The sequence below is a fragment of the Chiloscyllium plagiosum genome, chromosome 33 (genome assembly GCF_004010195.1).
Source record: "Chiloscyllium plagiosum isolate BGI_BamShark_2017 chromosome 33, ASM401019v2, whole genome shotgun sequence".
Lineage (NCBI taxonomy): Eukaryota > Metazoa > Chordata > Chondrichthyes > Orectolobiformes > Hemiscylliidae > Chiloscyllium > Chiloscyllium plagiosum.
The window spans coordinates 28,998,726-29,017,150 of record NC_057742.1 but is presented as its reverse complement, the minus strand read 5'-3'; the positions used below and the strand labels follow the sequence as shown (position 1 = coordinate 29,017,150).

The 18,425-nt window shown below is 38.7% G+C and overlaps 1 protein-coding gene across 3 annotated transcripts in view; it reads right to left on the bottom strand.

Moving 5' to 3' along the window:
• Positions 1-2,344: 2,344 nt before the first annotated feature.
• Positions 2,345-18,425, bottom strand: part of sumo1 (small ubiquitin like modifier 1) — a 38,412-nt gene continuing 22,331 nt past the window's right edge. For 2 of the 3 annotated variants that reach the window (XM_043675224.1, XM_043675222.1), the window contains exons 4-5: positions 16,214-16,285; positions 2,345-4,259 (exon numbers count right to left, since the gene is read on the bottom strand). In XM_043675224.1, coding sequence (XP_043531159.1) covers positions 4,191-4,259; positions 16,214-16,285 — 141 coding nt within the window. In that variant the 3' untranslated portion in view covers positions 2,345-4,190. The remainder of the gene's footprint in view (positions 4,260-16,213; positions 16,286-18,425) is intronic. The other variant, XM_043675223.1, reaches the window with a different exon arrangement.

The window sequence follows — 18,425 nt, the reverse complement described above, 5'->3', positions numbered from 1 at the left end:
CCACACTGTAATCTAATCTAATCTAATCTAATCTAAAAAGTTGCTGGGTTTCCAGATCTTCAGCAAATGACAAACCAAAATCAGGTTGAAAAACTGAATGACAATGTGACTCAATGCCACATAAACATAATTTAAATGTCACTCCAGCTGCTTGGAGCAGGTTGATCATCTGCAGTCTCAGTTAAAGCTGAAAATGGATGCATTGCTGACAGCTCCGAGAAATACTGTTATAAAATATTGACACTCAGAGCTCTGTTGTAATAGTTATGTATTGTCTTTGTTACGCAAGCAGGGAAGCCAACATTGGCACTTCACCACTGAGGTTCAAAAAAATAAAGTTTTAATTATTAATCATGACTTAAATGGTATTAAGAAATGCAAAGGTGACAGCACAATGGCCTCCACAGGCTGATAATCATGATCCTGGACAGTAATCACAATTGCACAGGCTTATTATTGTCCTTCCAGAAACAGTAAAGAACATCTGTGTATTCTGCATGAAAGGTTTACTGGGGTGATTTGATATGGTTTAGGACCTTCCCCAGTTCTTAATTAGATCACCCTGTGCATTTTTGTGTCACCCATTGCTTATTCCTGTCTTTTTTAGTCTAAAATTCAACCGTTGTATTTACCCTTCACTAGAATATGGGCTTGTCATTCTATAAATAGCTATAGGAATCTCAAATTAGTCACAACTTAATATTACGTTGTCCATGCTGGAGTTGGGGTAAACCTTTCTTCATTATACAAAATGGCATAATTAGCCAACCATCAGCCGCTGAGGTTAGATTTCTGAAGAAATTGCAGCTCTGGTGTAAAGATTTGCAATTTTTTTTTGCTGGACTTCCCTCAGCATCAGCAGCTGGACTCTCCACATATGATGCAGCCCTTTAACAGGCTGTATGGAGACAGCACGATCAAATACTATAATACATATTGCCAACAGTCTTCAATTGTACAGTCTGGCAAACCCCATTTTAAATGCAAGTGTACTCAACAGAATTATGCTTTTGCATTAGGGAATAGATTAGCAGAAGCAGGTGAACATCAGATCTTCCTCGTCCTTGCAAATTCTTAAAATTATCTACTGCAACTTACTTTAACCAACATCAGTAACCTTTTACAACAGCCAGGAGTATTGAGAATTCAACTATCAGAAAGTGTAATGCTACATTGCAGCACTAAATTATAATCAATTTGGCAAAATACTATGAAAACATCTGCAAAATTATTCTTAATGAGGGAGTCAAACATTTATAGTGCCTTTAATGCTGTAAAGCACACCAAAGTGTTTCAAAGGAACAGTATCAAAATAAAATGCTGGCTATTTAATATATTCACTGAAATCTGAGCATTCACCTTCGCTTATATGTTAGGGATGTTGGAAATTAGACATTAAACAAACATACACTATTTGACCTAATGAAAAGAAATTTGTGAAATAAGCAAGGAATGGACCATCCATAGCATTTATTATACAATTAATCTTTACATACTTCAAACATGTTAATTTTTGGAAAATGAGAAAATTTGCAAAAGAATGGATTGTTTCTCACTTTTAGCACCAAGAATAAAAAGAACTGAGCATTCCTGGATCAGTTGTAACATTGGGTAGGTGTAGGCATCCTCACACTCCAATCAGTTAGTCTTCATTTTCCTGCAAATTCAGAAGACCAACTCCTACGAAATTAGTGAGTCTTCCATTTCTAACAAAAGTTCCATTTATATAGTGCCTTTAATGCTTTAAAACACCCCAAGGCATTTCAAAGGAACATTATCAAAATAAACTTTTATGCTGAGTCACACAAAAAAACGTCGTGACCAAAAGAGGTAGGTTCGAAGTAGCATTTTGAAAGGAGAGAAAGGTAGTGAGGCAGAGAACTTTGTTTAAGGAATTCAAAAGCTTAGAGAGTAGGCAGCTAGATGATTGGCTGCCAACAGTGGAACAATTAAAAACGAAAGGTGCACAAGAGACCAGAATTGAAAGCGCAGAGAACTTAAAAGGTTTTACAGATGGACGTGGTTAAAGAGATAAGGATCAGTATGGAGAAATTAGGATGTATTTCAGTTATGATTTTGATCAATATATTTCTATATGGTAAGTATCATGCTAAGGATTCAAAACTCATTAGCAATTTAAGAGACATTCAAGACTGTGCCAAACTTCTTTCACTTAGAAATCTTGTCAAAGGTTTTGACAATATCAGTTTAGGTTAAATTTTAACTTGAGCTGTATATCTGAAAAGGATAGTGCTATAAATTAGGACTAAATTATTACTGATGACTGGAGTATTACTGTGAAGGTGTTAGAAACAGAAATAAAATCACATGTTATGAATAAGTGTTCTAATCACTATTTTCTCATGTCTTTATTCAGTATCTTAGCATAAGATTATGTACAAAGTTGAACAATCCCCATTCATATCTTATGAACCGTGTAATAAATTTTGGGGATTCCATGAGCAAAAAGAAAGACAAATCACTAAAATGACTTTTCAATTTTAAAAAAATTAAAAATGCTCTCACAACATTGTACTTGGTACAGTTGGTATTTAAGGAAAATGATATTTTAAGCTTGTTTATGCAAATAGTTACAATTCATCTGATGGTATGGCCATAAATGGTTTTAAAAAACACTAGTATTGTATGCATACTGGTAATTGGAAAATAGATTTTTCCCCCTTTCTGTACACATCCATTTAATCCAGCCTGACCGAACCATATTCTGAACTAGTCAAAAATGTTTTCCAAATTTAATCATGTACGAATTCTTAAAATCCATTTACAACGATTCACATCTATTCTCTCAAAAATTCGCTATGCTGGTCTTTCCAGCAGAGTAGCAGTGAATTCATGAATCTAAACTCCTGATGCGTATAAAGTACATACAAATAAGAAAACTGAAAACAAAAATATTGAATTTTGTTGTATCTGCCAGTTCTACAATGGCAAACAAATAGCATGAATGATTGAAAGTTGAGGTATTCACTTAAAAGAAACCCTCTCCTAAAATTAAACCAGATCAACTGATATCTACAATGAACAAGACCAAACAAATCTGAATTGTTTCCTGCCAGTGTCTTCCTTAAGTAATCCCTATGTAACCCTCCAATGGTTGATTTCACTGAAAAGCTTAGGGTGGCAGTGCAGTCTGTCTACCATACAGTTTGCCCTAAAGTATTTGCTGAACTGTATGACTTTTCTGCATCTATAATCATAAGCTTACTTTCACAAAGGAGATACCTATGCAAAGTTCTGAGCATTTTGCTCTGAAACACAAATAGGTTTAAGTGGGTGAAAGGATTAAAACAGGAACAGCATGACAAACATTGTGCAAGAACCAATGTGATTTTACAAGGGTATTTTCTTGTAATACAGAGGCAGCACCATGATATTTTAACTGCTGCTGTACCACATTTCTAAGAGCAGCCTGTGAGTTTATAACCACCTTATAGCTGGTGCATGCCCTCTTTTTTAAAAAAAAACCCCAAAAGCTTTTGAATTTAAAATGTTAAAATTCTGTCTGGCCAAATAATAAAGGAATCGAAAAGGGTGCTGCTGGAACAGCATAGCAGTTCAGGTAGCCCTGATGAAGGGATTATGCCTGAAACGTCAACTCTTCTGCTCCTCAGATGCTGCCTGACCTGCAGTGCTTTTCCAGTGTTACCCTTTTCGACACTGATTCTCCAGCATCTACAGACCTCACTTTCTCCAAATAAAGGAGACAAAGAGATGCACTACAATGCAATTTGCTAATTTTGTTTTACAATTTCAGATTGAGGTTTGGGAATGTATGTTTTAGAACGTAACTTTTCATGCAAGAAAACCTTCACACACCATTCTTAAGCCCATTTGTCCTACAAATTGGAAAAAACTTTCCAAAATGGTCTTTAGGTAATGAAAAATATTAATTTATAAAAAAGGTACTCAAGTCACAAACTTCTCTTTTGAAGAAAACTCAGTTGACATTTTGTTGCCATTTATGCTGAATATACGGAATTGGTTGTATTACAGTACGTACTGAAAATAAGAACTTTCAGCTGGGCATCAACCTGTCGTACAAACCATATGAAAGAAAGTGGTCTCTTTTTTTTTCCTTTTTTTTAATATATAAAATCAGTGATTACAGCTGACAAGAAACAATAAAGAAATTATACAGATGATCGGGATTCTGATGCATGGACCAGCAATTAAGCTCTCAACCATCCTCCTGTCTGTTCCTGATAAACTTCAACCACATCTTCATCCTCCATGCCAAGCTGAGGAAGTTTAAAAAAAAAGTACATTAGTTAACTGAAAATGGTCTTAGTTTCTGAAAGATACATTTACTAACAGTCCTATTTTTTTCAATTTGTTTCAAGTGAAATGTAAAAAATGGTATAAACAGATGTCTGCTATTCATTACTATAAAAGCACAAAAGACTGATTAAAATATAACTAATAATTCTCAAAATTACAGCATATTTTTGTCTCTCCTTGCTTCTGTCTCAAGCTCCAATAATCTATGTTAATTTTATATGTAATTTAAATAATATTCATAATATGAATGAGTTACAGGCAGTCATTGCATCAATGAAAGAGGATTCAAACCAAGATTAATAAAAACAAGAAGTGTTCAGAAGTTTAATTGTACTTATTTTTATTAATTTAACGATTCACTTGAATCAGTTTAGACTTCTACTATATCTTTAGCTGCTGCATTCTTTTACAAAACTACAAAACTCACTGAAAACTTACAGCTTAAGCCCAGTCCCCCAATCAGATATGTGGATTCGTTCTGGATGCTCAAAGCTCTTGCTAAGCAGAAATGATGCAGCATGACATTGCTGCACTGAAATCAGACTGAGGAGTCTATTTCATGTTACTATTGCAAGAGGTATTTACCCTGTACACCTTGTGACAAATCTACTGGAATTGAGCAAGACACTGGTTCAAAAGTTGTAAATCTGAAGTCGTCTCTGGAACTTCAGTCCATGCTGGAATCAAAGCAGTCAAAGGGTTGAATGTGCAAGTCTATCCGAGGCTTTGAAAGGAAAAGTGCTGAGATGAGAAATGCTGGACATGCTCAAGAACCAAATTTTATAAATAAATCTATGCAGGAAAGACTGCAGATTCTGTTTCATGGAAACTCTAGAACAGTCAGAGAAATATCTTGAAACAAGACGTTCACTTCCTTGCTATAAAAAAAAAGATGCTGGGAAAATGGGAACGCCAGCATCCATATTCAGCCTGACCATCAAGTTTAAGCAATTGCATTAGTTTGGATTACCACATGCAACAAATCACATAATGAATTAAAACCACAAAGTGCTGGGGAAATACAGCAGGTCTGACAACATCTCTGGCAAGAAACAGAGCAACATTGAACTGAATGTAATTCGTTAAACCAACAATTTATTACACAAGTTGTAAAGAGTCAACATCTAAGAAAATGTTGAACTATTAATACAAAATTAAGGAATATTGTAGTACCCTGAGCACAAACTAAAATGCCCCGAGTAGGCACTGTGTGGCCATCTCCAGCAATCAGCTAAATACGAATTTGAATCTGGGAGTTAAAAATCTCCAAATTGTAAACAAGTTAGTGATATCTGGTGTTGACATCGGAGGGCAGTGCTGAATGTTTTTTTTGGACGCTCTATGATTAGAGACTATGTACTGCATTGATTTTAAATTTAAAAATAAAATCAGTATATTTAAGCACCTGAAAAAGGTGCTATTAAAATAGCATACCAGATGCTTCAAGTAGGCAATTCATGTAGTATCACACCAAACTCAGTCACCCATCACATCTCTTAATACCAAGAATGATTATCAAGCTGGAATGGTGACATGGTTTTACAGCATTAAATGCTCATAGTTGATTGGTGCAAAAAATTCTAAATCTCCAGTTAAAAAAAAGTCTGTACTCTCTATTCATCAAACCACAAAGAGTTGTTTGTTTGTTTGAGGCATAACTTACTCAATGAAATGTTGATGTCAAACAACAAACAAAGCCCAATTAGACTACAAGAGTGCTCATATCCAATACATATTGATTTAAAAATAAACATTTTTAAACAATGCAGAAAGAGAAAATGAAATGTGTATTAATTTTGTACCTTTCACAATCTTTGGCTGCCCTAAAGCAGTCTGTAACCAAACTGTGACAATACATTGCCGCCACTTCTGTATGTAGGTAAATGCAGTATTTTTTTAAAAGTTTTTTTTGTTTCCTACAAATGACACCGTAATGTGGGTACTGTAAACTTTTCATTGTACTAATTTGAGTACAGTCATAGAGTCACAGATGTACAACACGCAAACAGACCCTTCGGTCAATGCTGACCTTATATCCTAAATTAATCTAGTCCCATTTGCCAGCACGTGACCCATATCCCTCTAAACTCTTCCTATTCATATGCCCATCCAGATGCCTTTTAAATGTACCACTTCCTCTGGCAACTCATTCCATACATGTACCATCCTTTGAATGAAAAAGTTGGCACTTAGGTCCCTTTTAAATTTTTCCCCCTCACCCTAAACCTATGCCTGCTAGTTCTGGATGACTCCATCTCAGGGAAAAGACCATGTCTATTTACCCTATCCATGCCCCTAAAGACTTTATAAACCTCTATAATGTCATCCCTCAGCCTCAGATGTTCCAGGGAAAGCAACCCCAGACTATTCAACCTCTCCCTAAAGCTTAAATCCTCCAACCCTGGGAACATTTTTGTACATCCTTTCTGAACCCTTTCAAGTTTCACAACATCCCCCGAGTAAATGTGGCAATAAAACAAGTTTACTTGTTTGTGCAGCAAGTAAAATGGCAAGTTGAAGTTCAGCTGATCTATTTGTGATGTTTATGAAGAGAGTAATATTAGAACACCAAGACAACTTTTTGCTCCTTTGAGAAATGCCTGAATTCTTTTGAATCTGAACAGATAGATAGGCCCTTTGCACAATGCCCCATTCAACTTGGGGTAACAACTGCACTGTCAGACAATTCTGAATAAGTTGGGGCAAACGAAAAAAAGAATGAAACTGAGCGCAATTGGACAAAAATGTAACACGAAAGAAATGGATAGAAAAAAAATTGAAAGAAAAATACTATTAATCTGTCAGAGCAATTTGCAAGATTTTGCAAAAACACTTCAATAATCCAGACACCAGATTTACTGAGCAGATACTTTGGCATTTCCGTTGTTAGTTTACACCACAAAATATGACTAATGCCAATAAATGTCAAAGGAAATTTAAACTTAAACATTTATCACTTTGGCAATTACACATTGTGTGACAAATGTTTTGTACTGATAAATTATACCAATTTTAATACCTTAAATACTACAAACACAGCTTGCCAATGAAATAGATTCCACACTACAAGTGGAAAAACCTGGTCTAACTATACTGATTTAATAAACAATAAGAACAATGTGAATCTCATTTAAAATGCAACAACCAATAAGCAATGAAAATAATTCACCATGGTCTAAAAATCATTCATATAGCCTTCATCTCTAACTTCTGCAGTTTGTTTCCAGCTAGTTTCATCTATTTCATATGCTACCAAATTCATACTCTTCAAAAGAATACTCTCCAAGTCTAGACAAACTCAAATTAATACTAAAAGAAACCCAAAAATGCTCTATATCATACAACTGAGAACTACATACAACATTAACATTGAATGTTTTCAAGAAGAAGGAGTCAGATACTGTTATTTGGGCTAAAGAGATCAAATGGTGTGGGAAGAAAGAGAGAACAGCTATTGAGTTGGTAGATCAGCTGTCACATTGAATGGAAGAACAGTCCTGAAGGACCAAAAGTCCTATTCCTGCTCCTATTTTCCATGTTTCTATTAATTTGGATCTTTTGTTAGTACCTATGTATTCAAATTCAGTGACAGCAGTCAGTCCCAGTTTCCAATTGGGCATGGTTGGATGCTAAAACTATGCTCATTCACTGGATTGCATTAATCCCAGACAGAAAATCAGTTCTTTCTCAGAGCCATGGAATTAGCATACTACTTCTGAGTTGTCCAAACAATATGTAGGGAAGGCGGGATGATGGGTTAATTTTGTAAAAAGGAAGGATTTAAAATTTAAAGGAACTATAACATGGGTTAGAATAACATGCACCAACACGGAGACTGCAGCAACCACAACAACAACAAAAGTAGAGAAATCAAGGAAGATTAATCCTGGATCTCTCACTTGGGAGGTCTTGCTTTGGAATCTGAAGCGAGTTAAACTCTCCAAAAGGAAAGAACTTCTCCAAACAAGAAGGCATGGAAACATGATGTGCCCAGATAGGTCACAACAAACCAAAGACGGTCAAAATATTTAAGAAAAACACCCCCCATACAATATTGCTTTTCTGTGGTCTAGGCCTGAACAACTACAGGTGCAGGCACAATGGGGGAGAGGAGGGGGGGGGAATATAGAGTTTAACTGGAGGAGTAGTGAGTGTGGGAGAGGCAGAGTGTGTGAGAAGCTACTCCTCCAGAGGTAGGATCAATGGCAGGAAGGAAGAAAGAAATTGTTGATTGCGGAATTAGCACAACTATATGGAAGGGACAGGAGAAATGCACTCGCAAAGAAACCAACCGAAAAAAAAAGGATGTTTGGGGCTTGGAGTTTGCACACTCTCCCCATTTCTGCATCAGATTCCGCTGGGTGCTCGGTTTGGACTGTGGAAGAGAACCAATGTGCAGGTTAGGTGGATTAATAAATTCCTTAAATTATTAAGTTTCTTAAATTGTGCAGTGTCTAAGCATGCGCAGGCCAGGTGGACTAGCCAGGGTAAATATGGGGCTACGGGGATAGGGTAAGGGAACTGCATCTGGGTGGAATGTTCTTCAGAGGATTGGTGTGGACTTGATAGGCTGAATGGCCTTTCTCAACACTGAAAGATGACAGTGTAAGAGAGCGCATCTGAGAAAGACAAAAAAGAAAGAATTCCATTTAGAGCAGAATCTCAGAATTTAGGAGTGAATGGATAGTTGACACTATTTGTCCTCCCTGTGGTGTTACTGTGGTGATTCCTTTTGAAGAGGAGTTATAAAATAAAGCAGCTTTCACCCTAAAACATTCGCAATCACAACAACCTTCCTACTTTAATACAAGTGAAAAAAAAGAATAGGGATGTTGGCACCATCACTGGCAGATCTTAGAGGTGAAAAAAAAGAGGCCAGAATGGCAACAGAACAAGTGCAATCCAACAGGATTGATGGAAGGGAGAACACGAAACAGATCAAGGGAGGAAAATAGAGAAAGAGCGCACACTGATTCATTTTCAGACTCGCAGTTTGTTTACTTAAAAGAAAATGTTAGAAATTGTATACGCTTATGACAATGTATTTATCCTCTAAAAGGACTCTTCCGGTGTCTGGCTTCCATGGAAAAGAAATTCCTCGTCTATCTTAAATGGGCAACCACTTACTGAGATCAGTCCTCTGGTTCGAGACACTCCACAAGGGAAACAACCTCTCAGCATATACCTGTCAAGCCCTCTCAGGTATCTTATATTTCAATAAGGCCAACGCTCATTCTTCTAAACATCTAAAAAAGTACAAGCTCAACCTCCAGTCTTTCCTCAAGAAAATCTCGTGAGCATTCTCTGGACTGCCTCCAATGCCAGTATATATTTCCTTAGATAAGGGAACCAAAATTGTTCACAGTATTCTCGGCATCATCTGACTAGTTATCTTGCATAGTTGCAGCAAGGCTTCGCTTTTTTTTTTAAAGTGCTCCAATCCCTTTGAAATAAACATTGTTCATTTTGCCCACCACCCACTGACTTTGAATGCTAGCCTTTTGAGAGAGATTTACAAGGACCCTCAAATCTCTCCATGTTGCAACTTCCTCCAGTCCTTCTCCATTTAAACAAACATTCTTCTTGTCAAATACATTTTCCCCACATAACATTCCAGCTGCCAAGTTTCTGTCCATTCACTTGACCGATCTATTTCTCTTTGTAGACTCTATGTCAACCTCATTTGCCTTCCCAGCTATTTACAAACTTGACAACTGTAAATTCACTAGCCTGCTCCGCAATTCAGTAATATCATGCTGATCTGGCTGTACATCCTTTGATTCTCTTGCCTAACAAAAATCCATCTTCCCAATTTCTTAAAAATATGCAATCACCCTGTTATCACTGGCTACTAAGGCAGAGCTCCAAATTGGAAAAAACCTTTGGAAAAAAGAAATAGTCTTGTCTCTGCCCTATAAAAATGCTTAAATTTTACAGTTCTTTTCTCTGCATTTCTCCTGCTGTTGCAGGACTCAGCCACAAGAGGAAATATCCTTTCCACATCCACCTTTTCAAGGCCATTCAGGGTCTGAAGCACTTCAATCAAGTCAATCCTCACTAACTCCAGTGGAAACAACTCCCGCCTGTACAATAACCTACCACTGAAAAAGACACCCTTTCTTAAATGGTCTCACCAAGGCCCTTGATGGACTTTTTTTTTATATTCAATGTCTCTTGTAATAAAGGGTGAGCTGCCTTGATTATATTCTGTACCTGCATGCTAACTTTTTATGACACATGCACTAGAACACTTCTCGTGCAGTCATTCTCCTTTTAATTAAATACTCCTTTACTTAATTGACTCCACAGTCCACAGCAAAGCACTCCATGACGTCAGTAAAGTAGGAACCATAAAAAAAATTGTTTTGGGGTGTATTTTGTTTGTAGACTTGAGTTTTTGTACTGAGTAGTGTTGGCTATTTTACAATTACTATAAGCTTGGTTTAATGTTTATTTTAGTTTGTATAATAATTTCTATTTGGTCGTTAAAGAAAATCTGCATTATTGTGTCTCTATGCTGGCATGATTAAGCATCACATTAACTAACTAAACAGAAAAAAAGGCCGTCAAGCTTTCACTCAGAGATCTGAATGTTCCAGTGTAATATCAACAGCATCACGGGCAAGCTCCAAGATACCATAGTCGTGACCATTTTCAAAAATAAGAAGAAGTCGAACTGTGATACCTACAGGCGAACTTCCCCGCTGCCAACTGTTGGAAAAGCCATCGCCAAGGTCCTCATTAACCGTCTCCCCCTTGTAGCTAAGGAACACCTCAGTGCAGTTTTCAGCCACGGAGGGGCACAATGGATAAGTTTGTCACTGCGCAACAGCTGCAAGAGAATTGCAGAGAAAAGAATCTACCTCTGCACATGGCCTTCATGACCTTAAAAAGGCTGCTGACACCGTCAACCAGGAAGCATTAAAGGAGAATCCTTCTCCGCTCTGGCCACACCATGAAGTCTGTCACCATCCTTCACCTGCTCCAAGATGGCATTGAAGTCATAATAACAAATAACTCCACCATTAATCCATTGGTTTGGACCAGTGTCAAGCAAGGCTGTGTCATCGCCCCACCACTGTTCTTGATCGATCTCGCTGCAATGCTTCACTTCACCACCAAGCTCCCTGCTGGAGTGAAGCTAGCCAACAGAACCAGTGGGAAATTATACAACCTCTGCTGCCTTTAAACGAAAACCAGAATCACCTCAACCAGTATCAACGAACTGCTGGAAACAGTTGATAATATGATACTAGCATATGTACAAACTTGAGGACAACTTCAGACCACAGTCAGCACGCTCACAGAGGTACTGGAGGGCATGAGTCTCATGTTGAACATCAGCAGGATGATGGCCCTGCACCAACCCGGTCCGGCATTGGAGGGGCAACTCCCAAGCATTAATGTCCACAGGGCGGCCTTGGAGAATGTTGGCCATTTCCAATACTGCAGGGATGAAGACATCTAGCACCGCCTTCAGTTGCCCGAGGAAAAAGGGTGCTGGAGGACAACATCAAATCCGACACCAAGCTCATGGTATACAGAACTGTGGTGGTTCCCGCAATCTTATATAGATCTGAGACATGGACTGTATACAGCAGACACCAAAGCGCTGGAGCAGTACTACCATCGCTGCTTGTGTAAGATACTGAGAGTCGACTGGGAAGACAGACACACCAACACCAGCATCCTCGATCAGGCCAACATCCCCAGCAGGAAGACCTGCTGGCCCACCTTGATCAGCTGCGATGGGCTGAGCACATCATTCGCATGAAACTCCCGAAGCAGGTGCTCTACTCCCAGTTCTGAGATGGCAGGTGAGCCCAGGTGGACAGAGGTAATGCTTTAAGGACACCCTCGAGGCCTCACTGAGGAAGTGAGGCATTCCCACCTACACCTAGGAATCACTGGTCCATGATTGTCCAAAGTGGAGAAAGAGCATCCAGGAAAGAGTGGAGCACCTTGAGGAAAAAGTGCAAGCCTGGCAAAAACAGCAAAAAGGAGCACACTGTCACACCAACTCTCCACCCACTCCTTCCCACAACCACCTTCTGGCCCAAGTGTGGCAGAGTCTGCAGAAGCCGCATTGACTGTACAACCACCTAGCCTCATCAAGTCAGTCATCCTCGTCTGCAAGGGACCGCCAATGAGATGTCACGATCAACTATAAACACATCAATGCCATTGGACTCAAAAGGAATCGTAAAATTGTCTTCACAGTTCAGGAAAAAGGAACTGGACAACATTGGTTAAGTAAAAGCTTAAAGTTGAAATAAGAGTAATATTTCTCTCGACTTGAATCTCTAAGAAATTGTGTTGGGGAAAAAAGGTTGAAACTTTGTCTTAATGTTTGTGTATTTAGCTCTGTTTCGTAAAATGAACTTATGCTCTGAAGTTAAAGATGATTTGCAGGGTCATGTGAGCATGTTTCAGTGACTAACTACCATGTTAATCAAATGCAAGTCTTAAATGTATGGTCTATCAAGTCCACTCAGGGATCTGACTTGTCGAGTATTACTTTCAGTTCGGATCTAATCAGTATCAATACTCGAATTGCTGGTGCTGCATAGGAAATCAGTTCTCACTCCAATCATGAACGTATACACTCATTTTTCAGTGCTCTGGATAATGAGAGTTGTCTGTTAATGGGATGCCCATACCAAAACTATCATGTAACACTGACATTTACTGAAGTAAAGAGATATGTAGATGATTGCATGGCATTATTATAAAACAATTACTTCTGGCATTTCTGGAAATAGCTCTGGTGAAAGCCAACATGATCATCAAGAAAGAGAAAGAGGAGAGAAATTTTCAAATTCCTTTTCTGAGCATTACTAACATTTGGCTGACATTGATATAGTATTCTTGAGAAATTGACAGAATTGGAAAATACCAATAGATGTTTTAGGAAGGAGCTCTGAGTAACCAGTAATGCCATATAACAGGGAGTAGATTTTATTCTTTAACTAGTCAGAGGCATACACCATGGAAACAGACCCTTTGGTCCAACGCTTTTGTGCTGACCAGACATCCTAATCTGACCTAGTTCCATTTGCCAGCACTTGGCCCATATCCCTTTAAACCCTTCATATTCATATATCTATCTAGATGTTTTCATACTTAGAAGTAGTGCCAAGGGAGGCAAGAATCGTGATTGTGTTTGTTTTAAAATAACAACTTTATAAAGATGCAAGATTACAATATACTATAGTAAACCAAGCTTTTTTTAAAAAACTGAATTTCGCTATCATGTCAGAATGATTTAGAACACCAAATTATAAAAGAGCATGAGGGAAGAGAATTTAAAAATCAAAAAGAATTACAATGTATTTTATAGGATGGTAGAAGCAAATATAATCTTCAGAATATCGGAGAAGAAAAACAAACTGGAATACTGTGCTTCAACTGTCTGATTGTAACTTGAGTGATTATAGCTTGAGTATTTTGTGTAGTTTTGGTTCCCTTACAGAAGGGAATGACATCTGTACCAAAAAGGGAGTGCAGCAGAGCTTCACCAGATTAATTCCTGGGATGATAGAGCTGACCTATAAAGGAGATTGAGGAGACTGGGCTTGTATTGTCTAGAGTTTAGAAGAATGAGAGGTGACCTCATTGAAAATTATAAAATTCTTAAAAGGGCTAGATAGAATTGATGCAGAAAGGATGTTTCCCATGGCTTGTGGGGAAGGGGGCAAACATCATGGGACACCATCTTAGAATAAGAGGCAAATCACAGGATTGACAGGAGGAGAACTTTTTTCACTCTTTAAAATTCTCTATCATGGTACACTAAGTTGAGAAAGCTGTCATGATACCCAAGACAGCAGGTGCCAGTTTTCCTGATACCTCTTGAATGTATGGACAGTGAAGGAAGACTGTTGCCGTGAATGATCAGCCATGGTCTAGAATGGTAAAATAGGCTTGATGTGCTGAATGGTCTACCCCTACTCCTATGCTTCTATGTCTAAAGAGCGAAGAATTCATTGGATAGCTATTCCAGAGTACCCTGCAATAAGAAGGATATTATTAAATTGGAAAGGGTGCAGAAAACATTTACCTAGATGTTGCTGGGACTAGAAGACTTGAGTATAGGGAGAGGCTGGATAGGCTGAAAACTTTTCTCACCGGAGCATAGGAGGTTGAGGGGTGACTTTTAAGGGAGAGGGGAAAGAATTAAAAAAGGACCTGAGGGGCAACATTTTCCACACCAAGGGTGGTTCATGCGTAGAATGCGCTGCCAGAGGAAGTGGTAGATGCAGGTATAGTTACAACATTTAAAAGACAATTGGACAAGTACATGAATAGGAAAGGTTTAGATGAACATGGGCCAAAAGCAGGCAAATAGGATTAGTTTGGTTTGGGAAACCTGGTTGAAATGGACGAGGTTGAACCGAAGCACTGTGTTCTGTGCTGTATGACTCTGACTCTAACCCTAAAGTGGAGGGTTCCAAGACCACATTTCCTGTCAGCCTCAGGCTCATCTCCCAATTAAAAAGGTGGAGGAAAAACGCACATGTTGGCCCAATCAGAGAACCAGCAACTTCATTGCCTTAGCAGCACCAAAATCGGGAGAGATGGGCATCACTGGGGCAAGTTAAAGATTGAGACACCTAAGAATGGGAAGTGAAAAGCTAAAAATTAGAGGCATCAAACAGGCATGTTCTCTGGATGATCCACTGGGTTAAGGGGCTGTGAGCTGCCCAGCAAAGTCAACCTTGACAGGGCCTTAAATTCTGTAAGCTGGTTGGTCATCTACTTTCACATCTGGAACCACCACTGGAAAACGTTTGAGAGACAGGATGGAGTTACGGAAGAATGATGACATGACTACTTGTCACTTTCTTGGCCCATCGTCCAATATGCCACTTTGGGGCTCGGAAATACTGCCCTTAAAATAATGCAAAGGCCTAAATGGTCTCATATCTTGTCAGATTTTTATTTGTACATATCCAGTTGCACAAAACAGAGGATCATAGAGCATATTTAAGCTCCAACAGAACTTTCAAATTCACGGTATTTCGGGAATTAGCTTAACCTATTACCTCAAATGAGTTTACTCACTCACTGGCTGAGAGACACAGCCATTAAAATCTTATGACTGCTGTAAGCTTGGAGTTAGCTGCCAGGAACTGGAGCAGTAGTAAAAAAGTGCTTCCCTGGTCAAAAAGGGGAAAAAAAGGATTTATTTCATCTGATTACTGTCTGGTGACTCTAATGGGAATGGATTTAAATGGATTTCAAGTAATGACTGAATGAGGCATTCAAAAGATGACTAGCATAATTAAACAGGTTGTTGACTTTCACAAGATACGACGACATCAGATATTTGGGAGTGCCTGACATCTACAAACCTATACCTCAACATGAATGGATTGGGAAAAATAAAATATTGCAACTTAAAGGTTTCCAGGAGGCGGTGTGTCTTGGTGTGTTACGATTTTGTTCTTGCAGCTGTAGCTCAGAGTCATAAATGAGTAGTTTAATTCTGCAAGAGTCAAGGATGAAAACAATTATCTGCAGTTTCACCTCATCTCCTGAAATTTGTTTCTAACTGTAAAAAAAAACTTAGCAAATGTCACTGACTTGAGAAACTGATTGCTCAGAGAAGCTCTGCAAACAATTGTTGAGGGTTACATTTTCACATTGATCTGATGCAACATTATTTGTCTCCATTTGGGCTTAAAAAACATTTTGGCAGGGTTGAGAATGTTTCATTTTGCATCTCACTGTGTAACAGTTTAATTAGGTGCGTGATGCTGATTTGAGGTGCCAAATGCAGGAGATCATTCTAATCTCCAGCATCAACATCTCTCACCAAAATATAATAATCATCCAGTGTTGTTGCAATCTTCAGCAGCTCTCACAGCCTTCTCACTAGCTGCACTTCATCAGAAATAAAATTTTCCCATACCTCTTTAGGTGTTTGGTGATCTGTGATCCGCTGACCTTCAAACAAAAATCGAAGTGAATTTGGTGGAACTCCCTGCATCAAAAGAGGGGCAAAAATATACAAAATTAAAGTCTGCTTCAAGTAGGAATTTCTGACTTAGAAGTTTTTTTTCTTGCACTATTTGTAATTTGCTAAAAAGGACTCTTTGAAAAGCAGTTTGCAGGTTTATGCTACGATTTACCCAAAGCCAAAACTCACCTCTCATCAAAAAGGAAAAAAAAAAGAGAAAAATGGAGGTCAGACATTTTATCACCCCTTGTAAGTGGTTAGCTTAAAAGCTGGATTGGTGGAGGTGTTTTCATTTTAGGATTGAGAGCAGGGTCAAGATTCCCTCATGGTGTATTGCCTGTCTGGTGCTAAGGTAAAGGACATTTCGAGGCCCCTTGAAAATATACTGGAGAGGGAGGGGAAGATCCAATTGTGGTTCACATTGGCACAATGGAGGCAAGAGGGAGTCAGGAAAAAAGATTAGCTTGGCCTCAGTCATTGGAAAGATTTTACAGCCTATCAAAGGGATGAGATTGAGGAGTACATTGAAGTGCATAATTAAGCAAGGCCAAGTCAGCACAGCTTCATCAAGGAGAGGTTATTCCTAACAATTCTGCTAGAATTCTTTGAGGATGCAATAAGCAATGTTAGATAGAGAGCCAGTGGATGTTATCTATTTGGATTCCCAGAAGACCCTTGACAAGGTGCTGCACAGGAGGCTGCTTAATAAAAGAAGAGACAACAAAATGAAACTGCAGATGCTGGAATCCAAAGTAGACAGGCAGGAGGCTAGAAGAACACAGCAGGTCAGACAGCATCAGGAGGTGGAGAAGTCAACATACAGCAGGTCAGACAGCATCAGGCCCTGAAGGAGGGTTACACCAGAAAAGTCGACTTCTCCACCTCCTGATGCTGCCTGGCCTGCTGTGTTCTTCCAGCCTCCTGCCTGTCTACTCTAAATAAAAGAACCACCCATGGTGTAGGGTTCTGGCATGGAAAGAAGACTAGCTGACTGGCCGAAGACACAGATGGTGTGTCTTCCTGAAGAAGGGTTTATGCCCAAAACATCGATTCTCCTGCTCGATTCTGCTGCGCTTTTCCAGCAACATATTTTTCAGTGGTGGATAAAAGGGCCTTTTTTGGGAATGACAGCTCGTGTCTAGGAGTTCCATAGAGGTCAGTGTTGGGACCATAGCTATTCATGCTATACATTTAACAATTTGGTCAAGGTAACTAAGGGCATTGTTACGTTTGCAGATGACAAAGACAGGTTTAGGGATAAGTAGTGCTGCGGAAGCAGGGAGACATCTGAAGGTCTTCGACAGGCTGGAAGAATGGGCAAAGAAGTGGCAGATGAAATACAAATGTGGGAAATTGTAAAGTTAAACATACTGGTAGGAAGAAGAGGTGTAGAATATTTGCTAAGTGAGGAAAGGCTTCAGAAATCTGAAGCACAAAAGGGACTTGGGAGTCTTAGTTCATGATTCTCATAAGGTTCAGTTGCAGGTTCAGTTGGCAGTTGGGAAGGCAAATGTTGACATTGATTTCAAAAGGGCTAGAATACTATGGAGGCTGTGTAAGGCACTGGTCAGACCATACTTGGAATATTGAGAGCAGTTTTGGACCCTGTATCTAAGGAAGGATGTGGTAGCTTTGGAGGAGATCCAGACGAGGTTCACAAGAATGTTCTTAAGGAAATCCATGTTGATAGATCATTGCTATAATAGTAATTTCTAGATTTTCTTCTGTTCTCTCCATTACTCAGAATTCCACTAAATTCCCTCCCACTGGTGTTAAGCTCACTTTTAATTCCTGGACATATTCTGCTCTCATTCTTAAATATAGGAATTCCTGGCTATCTGCAGTTATACTCTAAAGAGTATTGTGTCTAAGCAGAATTCAAATCCACACTTCTATGGGAGCTTAATTTCAATTAGTCACACTCCATAAAACTCGATCCACTGATTAGGGGTTCCCCAAATTTTGGACAATCAATTCATACATAAGTCAAAATTAATATAATCAGCACCCTGAACATTCATTCCATTCACCCTCGGACATCCTTTCAGATCACATTAAATGATAAGATTCCACCTTTCTTAGATAAATACCAGTGTCTACAATAGACTTGTGATTAAAACAAAAACACAAAATGGCAGATTATATTTGCACTTTTTTCTTTCCC